Genomic DNA, 25249 nt, shown 5'->3' with positions numbered 1-25249 from the left:
GTGTGATTGGAGATATGTTAGAGGAGTGATGAAATGACGACGGATTCTCGGAAACTGGTATAAACTGTAAAGACGTTGATGAAAATAAAATAGGAAATTGTGAAAAAATCAAACGTCGCCTGAGAGATTCGAACTCTCGCGGGGAAACCCCATGTACTTAGCAGGCACACGCCTTAACCACTCGGCCAAAGCGACTTGGTTGTTGCGGCCCCCGGCATTATTAAAAATATTACATCATGCCGCTACCTGTTGACTTTTCAAAAGCCGCACGACGACGGATTTTATCCTGCATTATGTGACTTACGAAGTCAAACAGAAACAGAATTACGATATAAACTCTGTTTTTTCTTTTCCATGTTCAATTATCTCGAGGTATTGCAAGGTTCGTCCTTGATATACACAGCTTCATAACACTGGCATATAGAAAAGCAGTCAAAGGCATTACAGGAATGCTGTTTTCTTTTGGGAATAGAAGACAACGAATGCTATATAATCTTATACGAACTTTTGGATCATTTCTCTCACTTCTTCAATCACCATCCAGGCCTTGTGTCCACCAATAACTTCTGCTTTCATCTCTCCGTCTTTCCACAGCTGCATCACATTCACCCATTACTAATTCCACATTTCCAGCTCTCCCTAAACTACTCACTCTACCATCCTTTTGTGTGTTGTGTGTGTGTGTGTGTGTGTGAGTGTGAGAGAGAGAGTGAGAGAGAGTGAGAGAGAGTGAGAGAGAGAGATCAATATGGTAAATGACGCACCTGAATTGTTGGCATTTTCTGGCAGGAAGAAAGAAACCAATCAAACCTTTCTTAGCAGAGCCATAAACACAATCATTCAGAACGAAAACAAATAAAGCAAAAGACTAGGTGACTTACAGAGATGTTACTACGCTTTACTAGGGATTGAGGTACTTTGTTAACATCCACACAATAAAATTTGAGCCTACCAGCCATCAAAACGACAAATTTAGCTCCATAGATTTATGTATAGACTGATATTGTAGGAATTGTACTTCATAGAGACTAAGTTTTAAAACAAGGCTCACTTATTGTGATACTCAGCAGCCAGCTTTTCCAACTTGGGCTTCAAGTATATGCATTTCCTGCACCAAGCAGCCATCCTATCCCAGAAAACAAAGTAACAATAATGGTTCAAGTTAGTTACTAAGCCACCGAACCCCAAGAGCTAAACGACATCAAGAACTTTGCAAACGACACCCACGCCAAAATATCTGTAAGCGGTAGCTGAGAGAGACACCGCCTACAAAGTATCATGGTACAGAATGACAATAATTGAGAAAAAGTAAATACCAATCGATGAGAATGGGCTGGGAATTTTGTTGAGCATTTAGAAGAATTTGATCGAGATGATCAGTATCTGTGATGGGTTCCAACTCAAGTACAGTGGGTCTTGACAAATCTGGCCAGAGCGCTTCTACTCGTACATTCCTCCTTCCTTTCCTCTTCCCTTCTCCTTCTCTCTTTCTGCGTTCAATCCAACTAGTCCCAGTCGTACTCTTCAACGAAAACAAAGTAGTTCCTCCGCTACTGATCATCCACTGATGCTGGTAATTCTCTCTGCAGATTATATGTGAACAAACCGCTATCGCAGACATAGCCTTGTCGCTCTGAGTTTCTCAGTTTAAATCGGCAGAAAATGGTTGAAACCAGTGGAATTTAGACTAGCGGGCTTATGACAAATAAGAAGTGTTGAACAAGAATCATTTTCGTGGAATTGGATGCTGTAAAACGGGAAACTGATGGTGTTGAATTTCCGTTCAGAACATAAATATGTTAAACTAATGATTGGAAAAGTAACGATGGCGAAAGAGAAGGGTTATACCGTTATGGTTATTGGGGAAACCGGCAAAACAGGGCGACTGCTGGGAAAGGTTATCCGGGCAAAATGTGTCTGCATACTCTAGTTGAAGGGAAAGCAAACCTCTGAGGAGGGAAAGGAATCAGGGTCCACACAACACAACTCGGATAAAGCCCCCCAATAGCTCTACCAAAATATCCTTACTCGGGCCCAAGGAAAAGATATTTTTTTGCTGTACTTGACTAATAGACCAGGCGAACAGGCTTCTTGCCTTTAACGATGGAAGTTTAGATTATTTTGTGATTTTATTACAGTTATATGGTTTGGATTTGCAAGTTCTTATTTAGGACGACGTGACGTTGACAATCTCCTTGATTCCACGGGATAATTTAACAATATAGGATTCCGTTGTAGACCAACCATATAACAATACTCCTCCGATCCTAATTATAAGACCCAATTGACTTATTTGAGGAGATTAAGGAAGTAAGTTAAGTTGGTTATTTATAATAATAGTGTTGTCATTCCTAAAATATCCTTGCTAATTAAGTATATTGGCTAAAACTATCATTATTAGAAGGATTATCTTGGAAAAAATGTATAATATAAGACATAAAATGGATTGGGATCATAATTAGACCAAATAAAAATTCAAATTGGGTCTTATAATAAGAACCGAGGAGTATATCTACTCCTCTTTCACCAAAACCAAAAAGAAAAAAAACAAAAACAAAATATCCACTCCTGCCATTGCCAATAACCAGGTGTCATCGCGGCATTGAGATCTGCCTTGAAGCGAGGAGGTCGTGGCTTGGTCTAGCCTGGTCTGAGGTGGTGAAAAAATGATACTCATTTTTTTGTTTGTTTAAAAAAATGATACTCATTTATTTCCCTGTTTCATGGATGAACTAGTGGGCCAATATTGTATGAAGGAAATGGGCCAACAAAAAAGAGGCCCGATACTAATTTTAACACTATACGGGCCATTTAATGAGAGTCTCAAAAGTGCGCTGGCTCTGCTTCTGCATTACGGTTCTTGCATTTAAAAAAAAAAAAAAAGAGAAAAAGGAGTGAACGAAAAGCCGCTCTCTCAATTGACCGGCGATATATTCTTCTTTCACACACCAAAAAAAAAAAAAATGTATTACCTCCGCTCTTTAATATAATATCTTATTTAATTTTTATTTTGATCATAAATATAAGATTCCAATCCATTTTATCTCTCATATTTATGCATTTTTTTTCAAAGAAGTTCTTCTAATAATAATAGTTCTAACCAATATACTTGATTAGCAAAGATATTTTAGGAAAGACAACATATATTCATCATAAATAACTAACTTAACTTATTTTCTTAATTTTTTCAAATTATTCAACTAGCTCTTATAATTAGAACCAGAGGTAGTATTTCTTAAAAAATATATATAGAGGCAATGCATGAGAGAAATAGCAGCAAGAAAGAAAATCAACAGGAAAAATCAGCCTAAACGCATATTCTTATGAAAGTCTTTCACACGTATAGTGTGCGCCAACAATAAGAGGATGTTAGACTGGTTTGAAATAACTTATAAACAGTTTTTTAATTATAATTTACAGAATATAAGATAAATTAGAGATTTATTTCTCGTACGATGCACAGATTAAAATATTTGATTAAATTTTAAATGATAATAAATTGTATTATCTAAGACAGCTCAAAAGTATATTCACTTTTTATAGAAGTGTAATTTTTTTTATTCATTCAAATGAGATTTGAATTAAAGATTCCAAAATTAAGAAGACCATATAAAAATTTAAATTTATTTATTTATTTATTTTTATATTTAAGTCCCCAGTTGACGTACTATTTTAATTATGATGTTTCCCATTTAATTCAATATATTTAAATCCCAATTAAAATATCATTCAAATTCAAAATTAATTATTAATTCCTTCATTTGACTCTCAAATTGAAATCCCATTTAATAGTGACACTTCTCATTTAATTCAATATATATAAATCTCAACCAAAATATTATTCAAATCTCATCAATTAAATATATTCGGATGTCTTAATGTTATACCCGACCTGTTTTTAAAATAAACCTGGTATTACAAGTTTTTAAGAATATAATTGATGATTGAGTGATTGATAAGCAATGAAAGTTTTGCCTTGACTTATAAATGGTTGTAATTATGATTCCAAACATTTTCGTGGACCAGTCGATAAGCTTGTATAGTGTCATGGCAGAACAGATTGCGGTTTCCTGCATCCCGCGGCTTCCAACGTAAAACGTCAAAAGTAATGCACCAGGAAGAATTGCTCTTGCTGGGACGGATATATTCTATTTAAGTTCGTCACGAATCTGAATTTAGCAGAATTTTGAAGAAGTTTTCATATTTTATTTATTCGTCACGTTGGAGTGAAAGACAAACTTTTTATGTTTGTTTGATAGATCATGAGATCTAAAGAAAGTAAGACTACCGGAATTCAAAATACATGTGAAGGATCCAATTTTGCCAATACAATAGCCACAAAACCCGGGCTATAATTATAATTATAAACGACTTAATCATTATGTAGTGATAAAAGCCATGCATGTTATTTTGCAACTAATTCGGCAACAATGCACTTGTATAATTGATCAGTGGTCCTGCCTTGCCTGTATTATCCAATTGCTACAATAGCATTATCGTAAATTAATTAGCTCTTTAATAGACTACTCATATTCCGCGGGGACAAAATGTGGCGAAGGGCTGGTCTTAGAGAAACACGCTTTGTTCAGTACAAAATTATATCACATTCAATTCTTAATATAAAAAATTAATTCAGGTTGAATTTAGCTGTAAATATATGATATGTTAATCTGCCTTCTTTCTAATATTTATTTTTTAAAATTAATTTACAATTTACGTGACTTATAAATTGATGCATATATGTAATATTTGTTATAATTAATAAAGTCATTTGACTTCTCCAATCTACCCAACTTAGAGGGTGTTAGAAATACTTTTCCGCAAAACGAAACAAACTCCTTCACGTATTTATTTCGTATATAGTAGAAGTACTTTTAAAATCATGGTTTCGATTCCATCCAAACACCCCTTAATTAAATAGCTTTTGGATTAAGAAATGGAGGCAGCAATATTAATATATATACATCACATGCCAAAATTAGTTGAAGATTCCCACTGCAACTCGCATTTGATGAACTAAAAATATGGGGAGAAGACAAAAAGGAAAGAAAGAAACCTGTGACTTATGGTGCACTTTTTGGGATGCAGTAGCAGAGGCATGGACAACATATATCGTAGAAGTAATTATATTGAAAACTTAGGGATGAAGGAGGATTCAGAAGGACTGATGAGGAAGATAATAATTGGGGTGATGATTTGATTAGATTAATTATATATGGGGAGCCAGAAAGGGATATCAGGCAGAGACAGGGTGGCAGTAGAGACGAGGATGGTGAGTGCATTGAATTGACTGCTTTTCATTGTTAAAGTCCAAAACTGGTCGGTTTATTATTTAAAACCTTTTTAATTTGTTAGTGACTGTGGCAGACACTGATCACATGGGGGCGATGGATTATTAATTCAAATTGTACGGATAAAAACAAGTTCATTTGGAATCATGATGCTTCTTCTGCCTCTGAAACATGCAATTGCCGTTGTTGTGGTAAAGTTCATAGAATAGCAGGAAAGAAGGCTCGGATCATATCTCTTCTTTGTAGGATAAAGGAGAAGGCTATTTTTACACGACAACATGAGACGCGAAATTAATAATAAAAACAGATCTGGTGGAGACCTACTTCAGCAATAGGTGTCCTAGAGCATAACGCAGTAAATCTATATGGCACCGAAGAATAGCTTATTATTGGAAAGAAATCAAACAGTAGTACATTGAAACTAAGCTAGGTAAACATACAAAAATAATTTAAACTGGTTAACTTTAGAACTGTTCCGACACCGCATAGATCTAGGAATTGTGTGAAAAATCCAAATCTGGGTCGATCATCAAGTCAAACAATTTGACCAAGTTGACAGAATACATCCAACGCATTTATTGTTGATCGATTCAAGTTCAAGCCCGTTATTCAATGTAATGTGAACAACCAGGTATTTATTGGGTTGACGTCGACGCCAGGCCTATGGAGATGTTCGTCGTCAAAATTAAATACAATAAACGTCCGTTTCAACTCCTGTCCCATCTTAAGCGATAATGGACATAATCCAAGTGTGTTTATCGATACCAATAAGAACTAAAATCCAAGCGAATGCAGCGGACGGGACAAAAGCAAGATCCCGGACTTGATTGCTGTAATTGATTTTAATTAACTGATTATCGGTTTCAAAATCAGTAAGCAAATCTAGACATTTGGGGAAGAAGGAGGTGGGGTGGGGATAACTTGAACTGAAATCAAATTGAGGTAACGATCGATACATCTAGGTTTCTAAGTCAAGAATTGCCAGTTTGCCCCCACTCCCTTGCCCACCATTCATTCGGTATCCTTCTTTGTATCCAGGTCTTGCTTCCCTTGCCCTAGCTTTCTAAAATTGCCCAGGTATTCAATGTTTGCTAGCTTGCACATCAAGCAATTTCTTATAGTACTGTTAAGCATCGTAGCAGGGACTTCTCCTTACAATTTTTTTTCTCCATACACACTATTTTAAGAATTGAACCTGAAACATTATGCTTAAGGTGCTCAAACTTATTTTACTTAAATCAATACTTATTGGTTGTTACGTCAGTATCTTATATTCTTATGGTTGAATAAGGCTAAGAGCACTCCTTGGAGGTGCTCCTTCACATGCCTGCTTATCCTCCTCTTCTTGGTCGTACGTCCCACTCAACACTGGCATTAATTGTGCTTTGCTCCTTGGAAACAGTCCTCTGGGCAGTGTTCAATTTCTAAATTAAACAGACGCACATAATTTAATAATGAATTATTTTAAAGTTGCTGTAATAAAGAAAATGAGTAGTTGGCATTGCTTTTTCTTCCTACACGTAGTTTAAAATGCTATACTTATCTAAAAGCAACGGCATAGGATTAAAAAAAAAAAATTGACTGACCATGTCGAGTAAATTAAAATATATTCCGTTTAATTGGTCTTGTGCAGACTACGCACTTGTTTAAATCTGATTAAGAACTCGTCATCCAAGGCAGTTGGAAAAAAGCAGGGTCAAAGGCCTTTGTAGGTAGGGTCGGACCCAGACAAAGAGAGGTGGAGAAGAGTCGGACTTACTAATGACTAATGACCACTGTGCCTTTGGTTAGTTTCACTTCCCGTCTGGATTAATTGTAACACGATCGATAGCCTATGTTTCCATTTTTCTTTTGAATTTAGTCTTATTTGATAGCGCACGATATATGTTGCCCTCCTTTTGTTATCTAAATCACCTTGTACTATTTATGATCCTCAGTATAAGAATTAGTTTGATATTCAATTTAGTTTTAAAAACAAAAATTTCATATTTATCTATTTTTTAAATTAATTTTTATAATAGTTATACATATTAAATGTTCTATGAAATAATAATTCTAACCAATACACATAATTAACTATAGTATTTTAGAAAATATAATGCCTATTTATTATAAAAACTAAATTAACAAATTTTATTAATATATTTAAATTAGTCAACAAACTTTTCTATTAAGTAGGCAGAAGTGGCATTGGTTTATTTGGGGGGACAATGCCCTCCCACGGGCCTGGGATGGAATATCGTTAGAGGGGAAGTGAAATAATATGTAGTGCACGTGGCTAATTAACCAGTGGTATTTAATAAATTCTCACTATAGAATACGGGTAAATATACCTTGTTTCAACAAAACAATACGAGATCTGTATTATTATATCGAATGACGCATCCAATGTAACTTATAAGAGTGTTTATTATTTTATTGCTATAGGTATGCGTTTGGCATAAGATGATGATATGTAAGTGCACGCGGGTGAGGTTATGTATAGTGTAGGCGATTAGTCATTTAACAAAACACAGAAGGACCAGAACAGTAATATGTGGTGTTGATGATGATGTGGGTAGCAGTGGGCGGAGCACATGAGGTCGGCTGTGGATGAATGACAAGCGAGTCATGTTCAATGGTTCTGTGACTTTTTTTCAACATCGCAATATATTGTTCACTATGCCTGCCAGTTGCCATCCCACTTTTGTATGAGGTTTGGTTAGAGTGGTTGGGATAGGATAGCCATATCATACTGCAACTCCTCCATTCCACACTTTAATTTTGCACCTCCTGAAATTTCAAAGCCCCACAATACACTCCGTTGCTGTTCTCCTGCAACTCAGGTCTGTTTGGGAGGATTTAAGAAATCCCTTATAAACACATTTTATATAAGTTAAGACAAGACTCTTCTTACATACTTACCTCATATTCCGTGAAATACTATTAAAAAAATTACTTATAAGCTATTTATAAATTGTTTCAACCATATCCTTAGACGGTGCCGTTGTATATCTCAACGTTTCCCTCTTCCTCCGTGCTTAATTTCGCGGGTCATAAAACGACACTTTCCTTCCGATGCTTTCACTTGCGTTCCACAAACTTGCCCGCACGGTATAATTGAATAATAATAATAATAATATTTTATATTTAAAATTAAATTGGAAGCCCGCCCCAAGTGAAAAGGGCGAGAGAAGCGATCACCGACACACTAACAACCTATTCAAAAGTTGACGCGTATTGACAGTCAGTCCGGTTCAGTCCATCCACGCACTCCCAGAGCTGTACGGTCCCTTTACTTCCCCTTTGTTCTCTTCTTTTTTCAAATACTATAGAATATGATCAGCTGCATGCTCCTCCACCACCATTCCCATGCTCTCTCCTTTCATTTCAATGATACCGTGAGCTGGCTCGCCCCGTTCCTCCTCTCAGGCTCAGGCTCCTCCCTTCCTGTGTTCTTCTTATCACTGTTTTAACAGCCTCTTTTTGTTTAACAAACAATTCCAAGAGATTATGATTTCTCATTACCAAATGCCTGATACCTGGGAGTGGTATCTTTTCCGTTGAAAAATCTTGTCAACGTACATTCTGTACTACCCACAAGAAATTATATACATGCATGAGCGCCATATAAGCGCCAAACGAAAAATCTATTTCAGGATTCGGCCCAATTTATGCAATTTATATTTTCCAATTACAAACTACATGGCATTTAATAAATAAACTTATGATACTGAAATGCATGTTCTGCGAGGACAACGAACACGAAGTGAATTTATCTATTCATTCATCGGTTTAGGAGAATCCAGTAGTGGAAAGGTGGCTTCCAAAGGTTGACGTGCACGTAACATAAATTTGAGAGGCATATCAACTCATGCAGGGTAAAAGACGCGAGGGGCGACGTGGAATGGGTGAAATGATACAAAAATACTACTATAATGCAACCACTTTCGAGGAAAACACCAGCAATATAATTAATCATTAGCGGCTAATTATGGAGATTTAAAGGAAAAAAAGGTTTTGCGGATATCTGACGCTGCTTTTATTTATTTTCTCTTATGCCGACATCTATAATCCTTGGGGCTTGCTTTTCGCTCACTCGGTCACTCTGCACTCTCCGCTCAGCTTGGAAAACATAGCTGTTTGGATCTAAGTTAAAACCATGATAATATCATTAGAACTTAAACTAATCTATATTTTTTGCTATACCTATTTGTGATTTGCTATTAATGAATGATTCAGATTCAGATATGATCAGACACTAGAAAAACAAAGATAGAAACTAACTAATATAATGCACGCATCTTCAAATTGGGACATCGAATATAGACATCAGTAATTTCCAAGCTGATTAAAGTTAATTGCCTAATTGAGGTGAGTTCCCCCCACAAGAAGGGATGCTGATATATGCTGTATGTGCTTTCGTATTTTCGCCACTAAATAGCTGTTTTAAAAGAAAATTAAATACTTTATTTTTATTTTCATTTCTTTTGGCCAAAAGGATGCGGGGGTGCCTGGGAGTGTGAGACACCAGTGAAGCGCAACGCGCATTGGGGGACCACACACTTCAAAATGAGGACGATGCGGCTACCGGATCCAGCTTTCTTTATTTTTTAAAATTTATAAAGAGAAAGGGCGCAGATAATTACGGAATTGAAAATTATTATATGTTTTTTTTTCAGTGCTCACATTTTATAGTTTTCAATGAAAATAATTTTGAGTAGATTGTTTATATTTTACGTTTTATTTTCTCAAGAAGACATACACCAAAAGCTTTTAACTAAATGTATTTCTCTTCACATATGGTCATTCTATTAATTTACTGGATTACTTGGATTACCACTTCGATTACCGCCGCATCAGTGGATTTGATCATTCAAAATTAAAAAGAGATCCGACGAATCTTTACTATTTCTGTCGAATAGAACGGAAGCCGCTGATGGTGAGGGCATAGGCGCGTACGGAAGTGCGGGTACGGTTGCATTCGAGGAATTGGGATTCACACCAACACTCTTGGGCCGGGCTAAGAAAACAGGAAATGCTGTTATTTTAATTTTACAGCATTAATTTTGTGGATCGGGTTCATTGCATAATAAATTGTAAAAGTAACAGTTTTATTCACAGCAAAACATGTTTGATTATTTAATTTGAAGAAGAAAATAAACGCTGTTAATATCTGGACTCCAGCACAAAGGAAGAAGCGGGTAGATTGGCTGATGCGTACCACAGTCCCCGCGAGCAGTGGCATTTTCTCGGCTATATGATTAAACATGAACAAATGACGCCGATCTGTGCGATCCTTTTATAAATTCGTTATTGTTACTCTCTAATTTCTTGTTCTTATTCTGCTCGCGACAAACGTATCCTCCTGGTCCTACCGCTGCTCATACCAGCCAGATCCTTGTGTTATCTCTCCTCCCTCCTCTCTCGCACATTCATACTTCCAGACATGATGGCCCCTTCTCTCCTTTGCTCGGTTTTGATTTGAGTCACTCAGATACTCTTCCCCTTTACTGTTTTCTTCAGCCCCAATAACCGAAAAACCTCATCCTCCATGGCTGATTCCGCTAAGTATCTTCCTGTTGGTGGGGCAATCCCGCCGTCCGATTTCAAGACCTTCTTCTCTTTTCTCAAAACCAGAACTACTGTGGCTCTTGGCTATGGCTTCATGCTTGCTTTTGTTGCTTTCACCGTTTTCCTTGCTCTCTCTCCTTCCCCGAATGCTTCCTCTCCCTGGTTCACCAACATATTCACCTCTACCTCCACCTCTTCCTCTCCTACTTCCTCTAATTCTCACTTCTCTCCCCTTTTCTCTTTCTTTTCCCCCAGCACCACTTCATTCCCTCTCCCTCCCTCCCCTTCTATCCCGCAAACTAACCTTACTTCTAGATCTGCTAATTCCACTTCTCAGTTGCCCAGCACTATGGAAGATTCATCCGAACCAGTCTCTCTCGTCAACCAGACTCTAAGCTCAGGGAATTCGTCCAAGGATCCGCTTCCGAGCTTCAATCACACTGTAATTTCTAGCTCAACTGCTCCCAAGTTAAGTAATCTGACAGCAGATTCGCCGGTGAAGCCACCCGTTGTTCAGAGTCATGAGCAGACTTCAGGAGAGTCTGGTGTAGCTGCGTCTTTGAAGGCTAATCGAACTACAATTGCTGCACCTCCACCTGAAATCTTAGTCGCTCTTCCTCCTCGAAAAGCCCCTGCAGACACCCCACCTCAAAATATTAGCTCTGCATTGAAATCTAACTCGCCAGTCAATACTAGTCCCGGGAAATCGAGTGATTATAGGTCTTCCCTGGCAAAGAAACCGAGCAATGGGACTAGTACGAGACAGAAAGATGACTTGATGGAATCTCTGATGAATTGTGATTTCTTTGATGGAGAATGGGTGAAGGATGATTCCTATCCACTTTACGGTTTTTGCGATCTGGTCGATGAACAGTTCAAATGTATTCGGAATGGCAGGCCTGATAAAGATTATCAGAAATACAAGTGGAAACCTAAGGGCTGCACCCTCCCCAGGTATGTTAATCTTGATAAATTTAAAGCCTGGTCGATTATTTCGAATGAAACGGTCGATTTGGGTTTTATCTGAATTCTGTTATTCTATGATTAGCCGGAGGTGTGTAGGCATTACGCTTTTTCTATTTGATAAATGTTTGCGTCAGTAAAACTCGATAAGACTTGCCCATTGCTCCATTTGATCTTGGTCATTCAGTTTGTTGATTGGCACTAGGGTCAGTTTGTAAAATTGTTCTTGCATTTTCTTTATTCGGGATCCCAATTTGATGAAGAGAGGAAATATTTGCATATTTAGGTTGGATGGGCATCGAATGCTAGACTTGTTGAGAGGCAAGCGACTGGTTTTCGTGGGCGATTCTCTCAATAGGAATATGTGGGAATCTCTTGTATGCATACTGAGAAATTCTGCAAAAGATAAAAGAAAAGTTTACGAAGCAAATGGCAGGGTTCACTTCCGAGGCGAGGCCTTCTATTCTTTCATATTCGAAGTGAGTATTAATTTCTTTTGCTTGTTTCCGTAATTTGATTTTCATTTCTCTTTCTGGGTTAGAGCAGATGCTTTTCCATGTGTCATTCCATGAATGTCTCACTGATGCTATTTGGTTGTGGATTATGGAGTAGGATTACAAATTCTCCATAGAGTTCTTCGTATCGCCATTCTTAGTTCGGGAATGGGAGGTAACAGACAAGAAAGGAACAAAGAAGGAAACTCTTCGTCTCGATTTAGTTACGAGGGCTTCTGATCAATACAAAGATGCAGATATTATCATCTTTAACACTGGCCACTGGTGGACCCATGAAAAAACTTCCAGAGGGTAATTAAATGCCGTGCTGTTTTCTCTTCACTGCATGCTGCTGCTATTTAGTCTCATCTCCTTACCAGTTTCCTGCTTCTTCCCCAATTCAGCTGAGACAATTTTTCAGTCCAAAACTCGCTGACATAAAACAAATTTCCCGTGAAAATTACAGGAAAGATTATTACCAAGAAGGTAGTCACGTGTATGAAGAACTAGATGTGCTGGAGGCGTTTCGAAGAGCTATAACAACTTGGAGCAGATGGGTTGATGCCAACATAAATCCATCCAAGTCTTTGGTCTTCTTCAGAGGCTACTCTGCCTCTCATTTCAGGTAAACTCATATTGAATCACTGATGGATTTTGTTATAAATTCAGGACCATTGAGAAAGCATCTCTTCAGCACTGATTTTTGACAAAACCTTGGAATTCTGATGTCGTTGCAGTGGTGGACAATGGAATTCAGGTGGGCAATGTGACAATGAAACAGAGCCGATTAAGAACGAAAAGTACTTGAGAGAATATCCGCCTAAAATGATGGTGTTGGAAAAGGTTTTGAAGCATATGAAAACCCATGTGACGTACCTAAATATTACGAGAATGACAGATTTCAGGAAGGACGGGCATCCCTCAATGTATAGGAAGCAAAAGCTATCGCCAGCAGAAAGGAGATCGCCACATATGTTCCAAGACTGCAGTCATTGGTGCCTGCCAGGTGTTCCTGATACATGGAATGAGATTCTTTATGCGGAGCTTCTTTTGAGACAACATCGAAATCAGCATCAGCAGCAAAACCGACAATAGGTGAACTTTTAATTTCAATTCTTCAAGCTTAAGGCAAGGCCAAATAAGAAATTAGAAAAGAAAAAGGGGAAAAAAAAAAGAAGAAAAAAATAGCAATACCCTATTTTTGGACCATCCTTATACATGGTGATAAGAAACGATCTTTACTTAATTTCTTTTTTCCTTTTAAAGTGTATAGAAATTTGGAAAGTTCAAGTGGATATGCCAGCGGAAACAAAATGAGAGAGAATTGCACCGTTAAAATTTGTAATATTATTTTTTTTTTCCATAGAAGTTCCTACCGTTTAAAGGGAAGAGTTAGACGGGCAATTTTGTCTGTTGTTGTAAATCCCTTGGGTTCCCAGTTTTTCTCCTCTCCTGAAAGATTAAGTCGTGCTGTAAATCTCTAATCAATTGATGTTGAAACAGATTCTTGACATTATTTGATTGTGCACCCATTTATTTTATTCTTCTCGATATTTTAAGATGGCCCTGGCCATTTATTTAGGACGGTTAAAAGCCGAAACATCACTTACGGTGATGAGATGTAGTTACAGCTCTCTCTCTCTCTCTGTGATAATTAATTAATTATCTGTGCATAACTATATATTAGTACTCCTCCGGTCCTTATTATAAGACCCAATTTGACTTTTTATTTGGTCCTAATTATAAGACCCAATCCATTTCTCTCTTATATTTATGCATTTTTTTCCAAGATAATCCTTCTAATAATGATAGTTTTAGCCAATATACTTAATTAGCAAGGATATTTTAGGAATGACAACACTTATTTATTATAAATAACCAACTTAACTTACTTCCTTAATCTCCTCAAATAAGTCAATTGGGTCTTATAATTAGGACCGGAGGAGTATATATTTTTTTAGATTAACAGGGTACGTATCCTTATAACGAATACATGTAGACTTGGATGAAATGTGTATTTAGTCCTGTGGACTGGACTAGGCGCTCTTCATGTCACCTTTGATTTGCTGAACACCATGACACTCCTCAAGTGCTTCCGACTGGACACGTCCACCCGTGAGCGCTACTGCTACAGCATATTTTTAAAGATTTCATTGTTTATAATAAATGAAGGTTTGATTTATTATAAATTTTAATATATGTATGTATGTAGTAATGTTGATATAGATATTTGAGATTTATTCTTATAGAGAATGGATAAATGCCCTTTTCAATCTTCATTTACGAGCAGTTCAACTAGTCTTATCAGTTGCTGTTGTAGATATCAGCCATGTTGAATGTGGACATAGTGTGACTAGCATCATGCTAACGACCACATTCAAGGCGGGTGATCCTCCTTTGTTCCCCAAACTTCAAATGTGCCTGTAAATGATCCTTTGTTTCTTCTCTAGCTTTTGGATTTTTTTTTTTGGGGGGGGGGGGCGCTGAAATGAGAACACCCATTTCTACATACGTGGAAATGGGGTTTTCTCTTGATACAAAGAAATGGGTTGTTTTTCCCTTAACGTGGAAACAAGAATGTGAAGGTTAAAATCCTTGAAAAGGTTTGTCTCTGAACAGAAAAGGAAAACAAATTATAGGCCATTATTTTAAAAGTTAATGTAAAACTGTTTTGATTTTGGTTTCTGAAATCTAAAACTAATGTTTTTAGTTCTAATATTTTAAAACTGTATTTAACTTGCAGGACTAACGATTAGAAGTAGAGTAAATTTCGAAGAGCAAAATTAAAATAAGGCTAAATGTTAGCAGCTGCAGATTATTTTGACGTTTATTTTTTAAGGTTTTACTTTCTGTGTACCATTCCTCATACCACCGCCGCCCATGCGGACCTCTCACCTCTCGCGAAGAAGCCCTTTCGGTGATGCCCTCTCAATTCCTCCAATCAAGTAACATCGTCTAGATGTAATATATGGTATGTTACTGTATATAGAGGCTTAGGGGCTCCCTTTGGCCAGATGCAATGATATTAAAAATTTTCACCTGGATCTGAATTCCTCAATTGCTCAAACCAGGGGAGAAATATAATAAAAGATCGTGTGGGACTTATTCTCACGAGCTAACCTGTCTTTTATTTATGTCTCTTGGCACCCAAACATAAATCGAGTTTTTGAAATGTGGTTTTGATCTTGATTCACACTTACCGTTTTATATTCATAGTCGGCAAAAGAAATTGCTCGCTTGTTCTTGAAACAGCATTATCCTTCAACACGTGTTTGCATATGCCAAGCATTTTAAAAATTTCATTGGCATGTGAGTGACGTGACTTTATTTATTGGATACCCTATTTTCATGTAGATATAGATTCCCCATCTGCAAAAGGCACCCTACGAACTATGATGCGAGTCATAAAGTGTGATATACAGAAGATCGCTGGCGTTCAAATAATTATGGTGCCACCCGTCCGTTGCATTTACGCCCCCCAACCCTTTTAAATGTCAACCTAACAAAAGCCTGTAGAAAGACCTGCTTTCCCTATTAGCTTTTTCGTTTTTCTTCAGAACTTTACCCATCCCAGTTCATTATTGCAATCATCATCTTCCTTTCCCATTTCCCTCAACCCAAGCCTTTAAATCATCCCTTTCAACTTCGCTACTCCTATCCCAATTCCATTTAATCGCCAACCAAAATAAAGACAGGAGACTTGCTCACGTAAAGCCTTTAACATAAAAAATATGTTGGTGTCTTTTCTCGGTGATGAAGGAAAAAATATCGTTCCGTACATACATCCCTGGTGAGTCCATCGCCAAAGAGCTAGCGCAAACAAAAAAGAAGAGACGAAGATAACAAAAACTATGTACAGCGCAAAACAGGCGAGCGCTTGTCCTTGCTCCTTCTATGTTCCGAATCTATGACATATTATAACCGAAGCAAACATCAAAAGTGGATCCATTAGAATTGGATCACGAAGCCTTATGATGGGCCTGGGCCTCGTGAGCTTGGGCTTGACCGTTGGAGAGTGAAACGCCCAGAGACAAAGCTACTGGGATTCGAGAAGCACCGCTGGTACAAGTGGCGGTCGCCGTCGCGGTGGATGTGGTCCCGGCGGCCGAAGATTTGGTGACGACCTTTTCACACGAGGGGCACATGGTGAGAGTGGTGGCCGGAAGTTGCATGTAATACGGCTGCGATGTCTTTAAAGCCCTTAATTCCTGCACCTCCTTCTGTAGCCTCCTGTTCTCCTCCGTCAGCGTCTCGCAACATCTCTTCAGATACTCACAATCTACTTCCGTCTGCTTCAATTTCGTCCTTCATTACATACATTAATGGATAATGGACCAGCAAAACAAGTCAGCCTATTGATCTTTTTTTTTTTTTTTAATACAAGGATGAAGGGAAAGTCAATCAGTTTCTATATATTTACCTAGCCCGTCTGTTTTGGAACCAAACTTCCACTTGACGAGGGCGAAGGTTTAACTGCTTCGCCAGAGCAAGTTTCTGCTTCTGCAGATGAGGTTGAACAAATTTGCTTTTATAACAGGTCAACGATGAAAAACACGAAGAGAAAGAAAGCCATAGAGCCGGAAACTCAAACTTACGGGATTGAGAGTGGTGTGTTCTTTGAAGCTCTCTTCCAGGAAAGCAGACTGTTCCTTAGACAGTCGGAGTTTCTTGCGAGATGAACCGTTTTCGTCATCGTCGCTGGTTCTGTCGGCGTTGACCTCGAGCTCTCTCTTGTAGCCGCCGGTGCCATGACTATTTCTGAAGCGGAAGTCCAGGTGGAATGATGAGATCTCACTGTTCGGAGATGAGAGTGCAGTAGCGTCGTCGGCCTCATCTACGTCTGCCGGCGCGCTGTTCACATCCAAACTCCTCGCAGTCACCACTCTATCTGACGAAATCTCTTCACCACCCACTGTCGTTACAGAAAACATTACGAGACTCAGACAAAAGGAATGACCATATATCACATGAACCCAAAAAGAGAACAACAACAACGTTGCCAGCGAAACAAGCAGAAGGAGAAGATGAGGGGAGAGAGGGATAGGTTACATGGACGGGAGAGCCAAGGAATTGAAAGGCGCGGAGGTGGAGGAGGGTTTGGAGGGAGAGGGGTCAAGGGAAGAAGATGAAGCTGAACAGGCGGAGCCGACGAACTCCTAGCGTCTTCATTGCCTTCTCTGTGATGATTCCATCGGTTGGCGGCGAGGGGCATGTTGGTGAGCTTGTCAAGAAAAGAGAAGGGCTTCGGTGCGTCTCCTAAGCTCAAGGCCAACTCCATATCAATCTGTTTCAAAGAGGGGAAACTCTAGTACTGGTAAATAAGAGGGAGCGGCGAGGGAAGGAATTAGGGGGAGGGTTTAGGCTTCGGGAGGCGAAGGCTACCCCCTAGTAGACGTTCTTTTATCTTTGGAGTGTAACCAAAAACCAAAAACCAAAAAGCGATGGAACTCAACAAGTAGAGAGTGCAGAAACCCCGGCCCTCTCCAACAGCCCCCCTTTTTATTTCTGCTCAGCTCTGCCTCGTTCTGGGAGCCAACACATTGACCCACAATTCCAACTTGACAAGCGCACGTGACTTGTAGTTATTTGAATGCACAGCCCCTTCGCCTCGCGTATCAAAACGGCAGAACCATATTTTCATGTTTCACTTTAATGCTGCACTAAATGTATCTTTTTAATGACACTACTGGGTTGGGGAGGAAATCGTATCACACTATTGAGGAGGAAGGGGTCAATGTATGACAGCTGCGTACTAAAAGGATATTTGAATAGAAATCAAATCATAGTTTCAGAAGTGTTTTTACAGTTTACGAAATAGATATGTGAAGGAATTTGTCTCGTTTTACGAAAAAGTGTTTATGAAACCATGTTTAGAGGTTGCCAAACACCCTTTAAGTAATTCTTTTATATCCATTCTTTGTCTAATTCGGTTCTCCCATTTTGTATGCGTATTTCTAAATATTTTGAGGGCGACGTATCCGATATACATCGCCATAAATTTTAAATCATGTCTTCGTTCACACTAGCTGTATAAATGACATTCGTGAAAAGCTATAATGCTAGTTGTGAATTTACGTATCTCTCAAGTTAAGCGCATGAATCCACGTCGTCGTTTTATATATACTAGTCCCGTCTCTTTAGCATATTTACTTTTTCATGCTCTGATCTACTGGTAATTGATTAATTATGATTTTGAAATCGAGACAGTACCAAGTTAATTGTATAAACATTTTTTTCCAGAAGCCTTATCAACGTGGATCCTACGAATACGCAGGGACAGAAATGTTGAATTAGCTAGATAGACAACTGCAGATGATGATGTGCATATATATAAATGCAGGAAAGATAATAATGGAGGGAGAGAGTTTGGGTGGGTGAATAGCAGGGCTCACTGCTTGAGCATGAATTGATAAATGCGTTGGATACTGACAAGAACGACTCAAATTTAAGAGGTTCTACCAAACAAAAGTCCAGAAAGCATAATGATGACAATGGACAATGATATATCAGCAGGGCGCGAGAGAGATATAGAGACCTGTTGTCTTATTGAGCAGCTCGTATATGTGCTGGTTTTAAACCCATAACTATCTACTCTATCCTTGTCATCATCATGCATCACGATACGATAAAAGTCTTCAAATACGACGATTTGTCTTTGGTCCCAAATGCACAACAAACCAATCATATGGGTCTCCCCGACTCTAATTTTCCCTTTGGCTGATATACTCCTACCATGCGCGTGGGCTAATAAACCATGAACCCAAGAGTTTTTGCCGTCTTCGATGGAGTGAGATTGGTTAAGCATGATTAGAGAGGGAGGCCCCTTAATTCAAAATGAAGTCTCTGTGGTAGCTTCCACCTACGACCGCCACTAACTGGCCAGTCGCAGCGGTGCCACCTGCTTTTGCAGATATCAGCCTTGTCATCCACTATAAACAGGAAAACCTACCATCTTTTCTTAGAAGTTAAAAGAATAAACAAGCGTGATGTGAGAATTTAAAAAGAAAAGAGAACAGGAAGAAGAAAAAGTAAAAAAAGAAATGATTGGGAAGGCTGGGTCCGATGATTAGTATGGAATACTGATGGCTGTGGTTTACTTTTGGAGAGATGAAATTAGAAGGTGGGGAGACAAGGCGACCAACTTTATCAGCTTTTGGCATGGGAGGATATATGCATTGATTTTGGTTGGGCAACACAAGCAAGCGCAGTGTAAAAGTAATTAAGAACACAAAAGGAGAAGGTTCTTTTTGAAGCGGCTGAATGATGATATCATAAAATCGAGGGAGCATCCAATGAGAGGAAGCGTGGGCACGTCTCTAAGCAATCAAAATATGATTCCAGTTTATTAATATCCAAAACATTTATTACTTTTAATATCATTTCTCAGAGCGGTTAGTCTCAAAATCACTCTCACCCTACATAAATAAGAATTTTTCTTTTTGGAAATAAAATATTCATTGGTATATTAATTATTTTAACTAATTTTTAATGTGATTTGGATAATAGAAATACTTATCTCTCTTTTTCTTAAACGGGTACACCGGAGAGGAGAGAGGGGTATTTAAGACCCGGGGGGGGGGGGGGAGTAGGTGGTCCCGCAGTGCAGAGGTAGAGGCGTGGGGAGGGATTGGGGAGAAAGGAGGGAGGGAAGTGAGAATGGGTCAGAAATGAGATGGGAGCAATAATTGAAGTGAAGCAGAAGCAGCGCTTTAATGAAATGCTGCACAGACAGAGAAGGATGTGTGCATTATTGGGTGGCCCCCTCACCCAACCATTCCCGTCATCTTTAATTCTTCATCATCTCCCTTCCCCCTTCTTCATTCCCCAAATTGCCCCCTCCCCTCTTTCCATTCTCTCCCCCCGACACAGTTTGACTACTCTTTCTTTCTTCTTTTACACAGGGACATGTGTGCCCCTGCCCCTCGTCAACGGGCTACTTTCCGCACCAGAGGTGATTTTGGAGAATTTCGAAACCACAAAGATAAATTGGAGTTTTTAGCAAACATCCATTTAGAGCCAAAAATGTATACACGATTTCAATCTTTTAATGTACCATGTCATCGTTCATTCCTATGTCAGTATGTACTGGTATTATAAATACTGCTCTCGTAGGAGATAAATTAGTGCGTGATTAGTCAAAGATTAGCCTTGAGTTCATGAACTTACGCAAACTGGAGGTGAGAATCGATGACATCTCAACTAATGACTACTCAAGATGGGATTGACTTTGAAAGTCGTGTTAGTGTGTTTAAAAATTCATATGTCTAACTCTTCAAATAGTGATTGATGCTGTCCGTTAACTAATGAAGAATAATGACTTTGAATATATATCCAGGCTGTGATAAGAGGGAAACGGATTGAAAAAGACTGAAGGGAACAGGATGAGTAGCTGGATGAAGAAGTCACGCTCTCTTTTCCTTCTTTGCTAGACTGGGTGGCGCTTCATAAATTATTATTATTTTTTTTTTGACCAAGAGCGCTTCATAAATTAATTACCTTGATGAGATATGGAGATTTTACATTTTAGCGTTAGCCACAAATTCAATGTACAATTTAACTCTGCTGCTATATTTTATGTTAACAGCCTGATGGAAGCGAAGACTTGGTTCTTCACGTGGGAACGCTTTGTTTGAACTAACGTTACTTGTACGTTTTCGGGATTCCCCGGGGTATTATTGTCCTTTGACTATGTCTCCCTTGCGCGGAAGGGCTTTTCAAGAATACCTAAACAACGGACTCAAGTTTCTCCGGATGAAAGCATGTCCCGCCAATATAAGAATTGGTAATTTATTTTGGTTGTGATATTTATTTTTTTTAAAGTAATCTCTACAATAACTATATATGTTAAGAAGTTATTATCAAATTTATAACTCAGATATATAATTAGTAAGAATATTTTAAAAAATATAATATTTATTTGTTATAAATAAATAATTTGTTTAACTTTTTTAAATAATAAATTAACTAAATGTCATATTACTATATTAGCCAGTGGCCACCGGCGGGGATCTTCTTCCATTTACAAAGATTTTGTTGGAGACATGTACGTAGTATTAAATCTGACGATTCTGCCGAGCTAGGAGAATCACGTGAGGACGGCGTGCGGGGCTAATGATTAGAGGTTCGTCCCAGGCTGAAAGGCCTGACGTGACGGATGGGGGCACGAAACTCAAGTATAGGCTTCAACCATTAAAGCTTCGTATTTTTCGGATACATTTGGGATTTGATTTCATCCCTTAAGAAATTAATAAAATAAACAAATCCCTAGTACTCTCTATGGGGAACTAAAAATAAGTCTCTGTTCCCATTTGCCCTGCCTGCAATTCTGTTTCCGGTCTCACGTCTTCTTGTTTTCCTTTCCCATTTTAACTTGCTCCTTGTAAGACCCTTATCATTTAATATTTATCACTTTGTCTTTTTCTTGAAAAAAAAAAGGGGAGGGGTAAGGTTGAGGAAACCAGTACCAAATCATTTTACGGCGTCACTAATCAAGTTTTAAAGAATGGCCGCATCGCTCTATCATCACGCATGAATAATTATTTATCCCACATTTAGTAATTAATATATTAAAAAATATTATTCATGCATTTCAAAGAAAAAATTAAAATGATAAAATTTTGAAATTTTATTTAACATTAATAAGTGTAAGACATTTAATATTTGCAAGTCCAGTTTTTATATTTACAAATCGAGCTGTGTCATTTACTGATTAAATTAACTCAGGAATGTAGTATTAGCAATGAGAGGTGTTAAAGTGCGCATTGCAGTTCATACGTGACAAAGATCAGGGAATAATAATCGAAGCATGTTTGTTAATTTGAAGTGCAGCCAGCGTGAAAGCACGTGGGTTGGTAATGGGGCTTCGGCTCCATTGCCACTTTCTGGCAATCGGTCTCAGATGATTTCAGCTATATTCTGAGTTCTGGGTTGTGATTTCTGGGTTGTGATTTCCAGGAATAGCTGCTAGCAACGAATCAACCCACACAGGACGTAGCTGAGATACATGTCCCTTCCTTATCTCCAATAATTCTTCTCCTCTGAAATGCTTTAATTATTTGACATTTATTATTCTTATATGTGTGTACGATAGAGTCATGGAGATGCCCAAACAAGACTAGGCACCTTTTAATGCACCCATTAACGATCATTAGTTGTCAGCAGCAGTCAGTGATGGATGAATGTTTCAAAGCTTCACGGGTGGGGCTCTCTGTTCAGGCGCCGCTCCCTCACAAACCCTATTTGTATGTATACATACATACATATGTATATATACCTACGTACGCACACAGTGCGGGGCCCCTGAGTATGAATCAAGACCGCATGCTTCTTCTCACAGCATGATGATTGCTGCATATATGGAGTACTATAAACACATCATGGTGAGCGTAATATATTTTGCACTGATTGATTGATATCCAGCATATATAATTGTTTAATCTGTACGTGTGCTCTGCCACTTGACCATGAAGCCAGCATGCATATACAGGGTATATAAATAAAGCACGTCTATGGCACGCAATCATCCACAAACCATGCTCTTTTTGCCTTCCTTCTCGCACATCATTATCACACATTTCTCTTGCTTTCTCTGTCTTTCTCTTTCTCTCTAATTACTACTTTACAGTATTTGTCATGAATAATTAATAATGATATCCATCACCATCATAATCTTCAATTTCTTCGTCGGGGGTGCTGTGTGATGCCGGCAAAGGGTGGGACAACGTACCCCGAAACATCTTTATTTGCCCTTCACTCACTATTCAACATCATCATTATTCTGCGCTTACGATGTCTTTTCCTGTTCTATTGGCTTCTCTCAAATCACTCATTTTCAAAACTTTTTTTTTTGTGTGTGGCCAAAACTTAATCCGTTCTTCTAGATAATAACACATTAGTGTTATCACATCCAACGCAAATTAAAGGTACGTGTGCACCCAATTAAAAGTTTTCTGATATGAGCAATTACTCGTCAAATTATTCCATACAGAGAAAACAAACAGTTGCGTTTCCTTATGCCAAAGATAATGATGGACCTCATTGTCGGTAGCCAACTATCATGGCTGCCTCATAAGCAATAGCGGCGACCGGCCGGGTTCATATTCATTTCCTTAATTTTTTTCTGTCCCAACCAAATACCAGACTTCGCCCGCCTCATCATCCAAATTCTTTCCCGTGTTCAATTGGCTCAGAAGCGCTAAAAGAGAGAAGACTCTCAGTATATGAGAGAGAGAGAGAGAGAGAGAGATTGATAGAGTTTCTTATTCATGCTTGGTAATATGCCTCAACGCAATGAGAAGAGGCCTATTTATGCTTAGTTTAGGGCAGGCATGGAATTAACACTAGGTGGAGGAGCTTTTGGAGTTACAGCCACTAATTATGGGGGTTACGGGGTTACATGAACTTGTTTCCCGGTAACTTACGGGGATACTATAGTATTAACGGATTATGGGAATTCATGATTTGGGGAGCTATGAGACTGATCAATCCATTTCGTCAATGTTCAGATAATAGGATCCGCTCAGAGATTCTCAGCAAGATTGAAACGCTGTCATGATGTTTCTTTCAATCTCAAAGTAATCTCAACCATGATTTTCGGGGAAGGAGCGAGTGACGAAAGAGAATGTCTAAAGTTTATTTTGACCAGAGAAAGTTGTTTTCCTCAAACGTGAATTGACTAGAAGCGCTCTCAAATGTCGATATCCTGAATCAAGATGAAGTGATGATCAAATTAAATGAGCAAAGTCTCCCTTTCTGAATCGCGGGCAGGGAATCGCGGGCATGCATCCCTGAATTTGCAGTGGGCACAAGCACACCACCACAATCATAACGACAATGACTACAATAATTAAAGATTGTCAGAAAAGATAACCATGACATAATAAATCAAAGGAATAATATTAGAATCTTGCTTTTCAATATGTATATACTACACAGAGAATTCGGGCACGAAGAAAGAGGACATGATGTTTGGCAACGGCGATGCGTATGGATTGTGTTGAGTGTTGACCAGTGACCACACGCGACGGAAGATGAAATGCCATGCACCAAATGACTGGCTTCTGTGTGTGCGTGTCCAACTCCAATCATGCCTTTTTTCTTCCCTGCTCCTTCTCTCAGAGCAATTCCCATACCTCAACATGCCTGCAATGATAAAGAATAAATCACCAACACAGTTTCTCGATGGGCACGATTACAACCTTCAGACTTTACCTACCTCATCAGCAACCATGAGGATGTTTCACTGGAGTAACAGTCTTGTCTTGCTAATTAATCCATGACGCACGGCGTCGATTTTGAGCCTCAACTTGGGCTTTAGGTGGAGTTCCATACCCATGCAACTGGGCCATGCTGCTTTGAATTAGACTTTCAGGCTCCTGACGGGGAGGGGACGAGTCCTTTTGGAGCTATAACTATGAGTGCCTCTCTCTAATTGGAACCCCACAGAGTAAAGAGAGACCGCTTCTTTAGTAGGGAGCGGCATCTTTACACGATCGAGAAACTTGGTATGCCGTTTCAGTCCAAGCATCTGTCTCTGCGAACGAGGTTCACTCATCATGTGAATATATTGTCATTGGTGCGTCAAACCATTGCGCCTGCAGAGTCCCTCCATTTTGGTGTAATGAATGATATACGTGCGTACATAATGATATAGGAATGTCTGTCCTTTGCATAAAGGGTATTAAATTAATTATGTTTACAAGTATGCCAGGAAAACGAAACAAGTTTGATCGCTCAAGAAGAAACATGCTTGAAAATTGCGGAAAATGCATCAGCTGGTGTGTGGTGATGAGCAGTAAAGGCTGAAAACTGTTGCCATAAGTTAATGGAGTGTATTGAGGGCTTGCATTTGTGCTGGATACATGTCATAATTAACATCAGCCGTTACAAAAAGAAATAATATCGGTTTTAACACTCTAAACTCATCAGATCTGAACTGTTATTTCTGAT

The 25249-nt window shown here is 38.6% G+C and overlaps 3 protein-coding genes and 1 non-coding gene across 4 annotated transcripts; 1 reads left to right on the top strand and 3 right to left on the bottom strand.

Annotated features, from left to right (window-relative positions):
* Window positions 1–113: 113 nt before the first annotated feature.
* On the bottom strand, window positions 114–195 carry TRNAS-GCU (transfer RNA serine (anticodon GCU)). The gene has a single exon. It is a non-coding gene; the product is annotated as a tRNA-Ser (tRNA).
* A 129-nt stretch (window positions 196–324) lies between these two features.
* Window positions 325–1942, bottom strand: LOC114734236 (thioredoxin-like 3-1, chloroplastic). The gene is made up of 6 exons (XM_028921811.1): window positions 1849–1942; window positions 1317–1747; window positions 1052–1126; window positions 882–948; window positions 765–782; window positions 325–594 (listed from the first exon to the last, which is right to left on the bottom strand). Exons 2-6 carry the CDS (start codon window positions 1619–1621, stop codon window positions 496–498), a joined length of 564 nt encoding a protein of 187 aa, XP_028777644.1. The 5' UTR covers window positions 1622–1747; window positions 1849–1942; the 3' UTR covers window positions 325–495.
* An 8563-nt stretch (window positions 1943–10505) lies between these two features.
* On the top strand, window positions 10506–13929 carry LOC114734132 (protein trichome birefringence). The gene is made up of 6 exons (XM_028921669.1): window positions 10506–11798; window positions 12094–12286; window positions 12420–12613; window positions 12768–12926; window positions 13039–13396; window positions 13568–13929. The coding sequence occupies exons 1-5, from the start codon at window positions 10825–10827 to the stop codon at window positions 13394–13396; spliced, it is 1878 nt and encodes a 625-aa protein (XP_028777502.1). The 5' UTR covers window positions 10506–10824; the 3' UTR covers window positions 13568–13929.
* Window positions 13930–16001: 2072 nt separating this feature from the next.
* On the bottom strand, window positions 16002–18005 carry LOC114734162 (homeobox-leucine zipper protein HOX11). Its single transcript, XM_028921709.1, has 4 exons — window positions 17351–18005; window positions 16897–17213; window positions 16722–16801; window positions 16002–16606 (listed from the first exon to the last, which is right to left on the bottom strand). The coding sequence occupies exons 1-4, from the start codon at window positions 17577–17579 to the stop codon at window positions 16261–16263; spliced, it is 972 nt and encodes a 323-aa protein (XP_028777542.1). The 5' UTR covers window positions 17580–18005; the 3' UTR covers window positions 16002–16260.
* Window positions 18006–25249: the final 7244 nt, after the last annotated feature.

The sequence above is a fragment of the Neltuma alba genome, unplaced genomic scaffold (assembly GCF_004799145.2).
Source record: "Neltuma alba isolate B1F8T4 unplaced genomic scaffold, ASM479914v2 tig00013081_pilon, whole genome shotgun sequence".
Taxonomy (NCBI): Eukaryota; Viridiplantae; Streptophyta; class Magnoliopsida; order Fabales; family Fabaceae; genus Neltuma; species Neltuma alba.
This window is presented reverse-complemented; position numbering and strand designations above follow the sequence as displayed.

Bases quoted from the DNA above. Each gene is read 5' to 3' on its own strand.
- LOC114734236 (XM_028921811.1), bottom strand. From the start codon at position 1,621: ATGTCTGCGATAGCGGTTTGTTCACATATAATCTGCAGAGAGAATTAC. The intron at 1,127-1,316 runs GTATTTACTTTT...TTTCTGGGATAG, and splicing joins CAGCCCATTCTCATCGATTG to GATGGCTGCTTGGTGCAGGA. The intron at 949-1,051 runs GTGAGCCTTGTT...GATGGCTGGTAG, and splicing joins GCTGCTGAGTATCACAATAA to GCTCAAATTTTATTGTGTGG.
- LOC114734132 (XM_028921669.1), top strand. From the start codon at position 10,825: ATGGCTGATTCCGCTAAGTATCTTCCTGTTGGTGGGGCAATCCCGCCG. The intron at 11,799-12,093 runs GTATGTTAATCT...TTGCATATTTAG, and splicing joins AAGGGCTGCACCCTCCCCAG to GTTGGATGGGCATCGAATGC. The intron at 12,614-12,767 runs GTAATTAAATGC...TGAAAATTACAG, and splicing joins CATGAAAAAACTTCCAGAGG to GAAAGATTATTACCAAGAAG.
- LOC114734162 (XM_028921709.1), bottom strand. From the start codon at position 17,579: ATGGAGTTGGCCTTGAGCTTAGGAGACGCACCGAAGCCCTTCTCTTTT. The intron at 17,214-17,350 runs GTAACCTATCCC...CTGTAACGACAG, and splicing joins TCCTTGGCTCTCCCGTCCAT to TGGGTGGTGAAGAGATTTCG. The intron at 16,802-16,896 runs GTAAGTTTGAGT...CCTCATCTGCAG, and splicing joins AACACACCACTCTCAATCCC to AAGCAGAAACTTGCTCTGGC.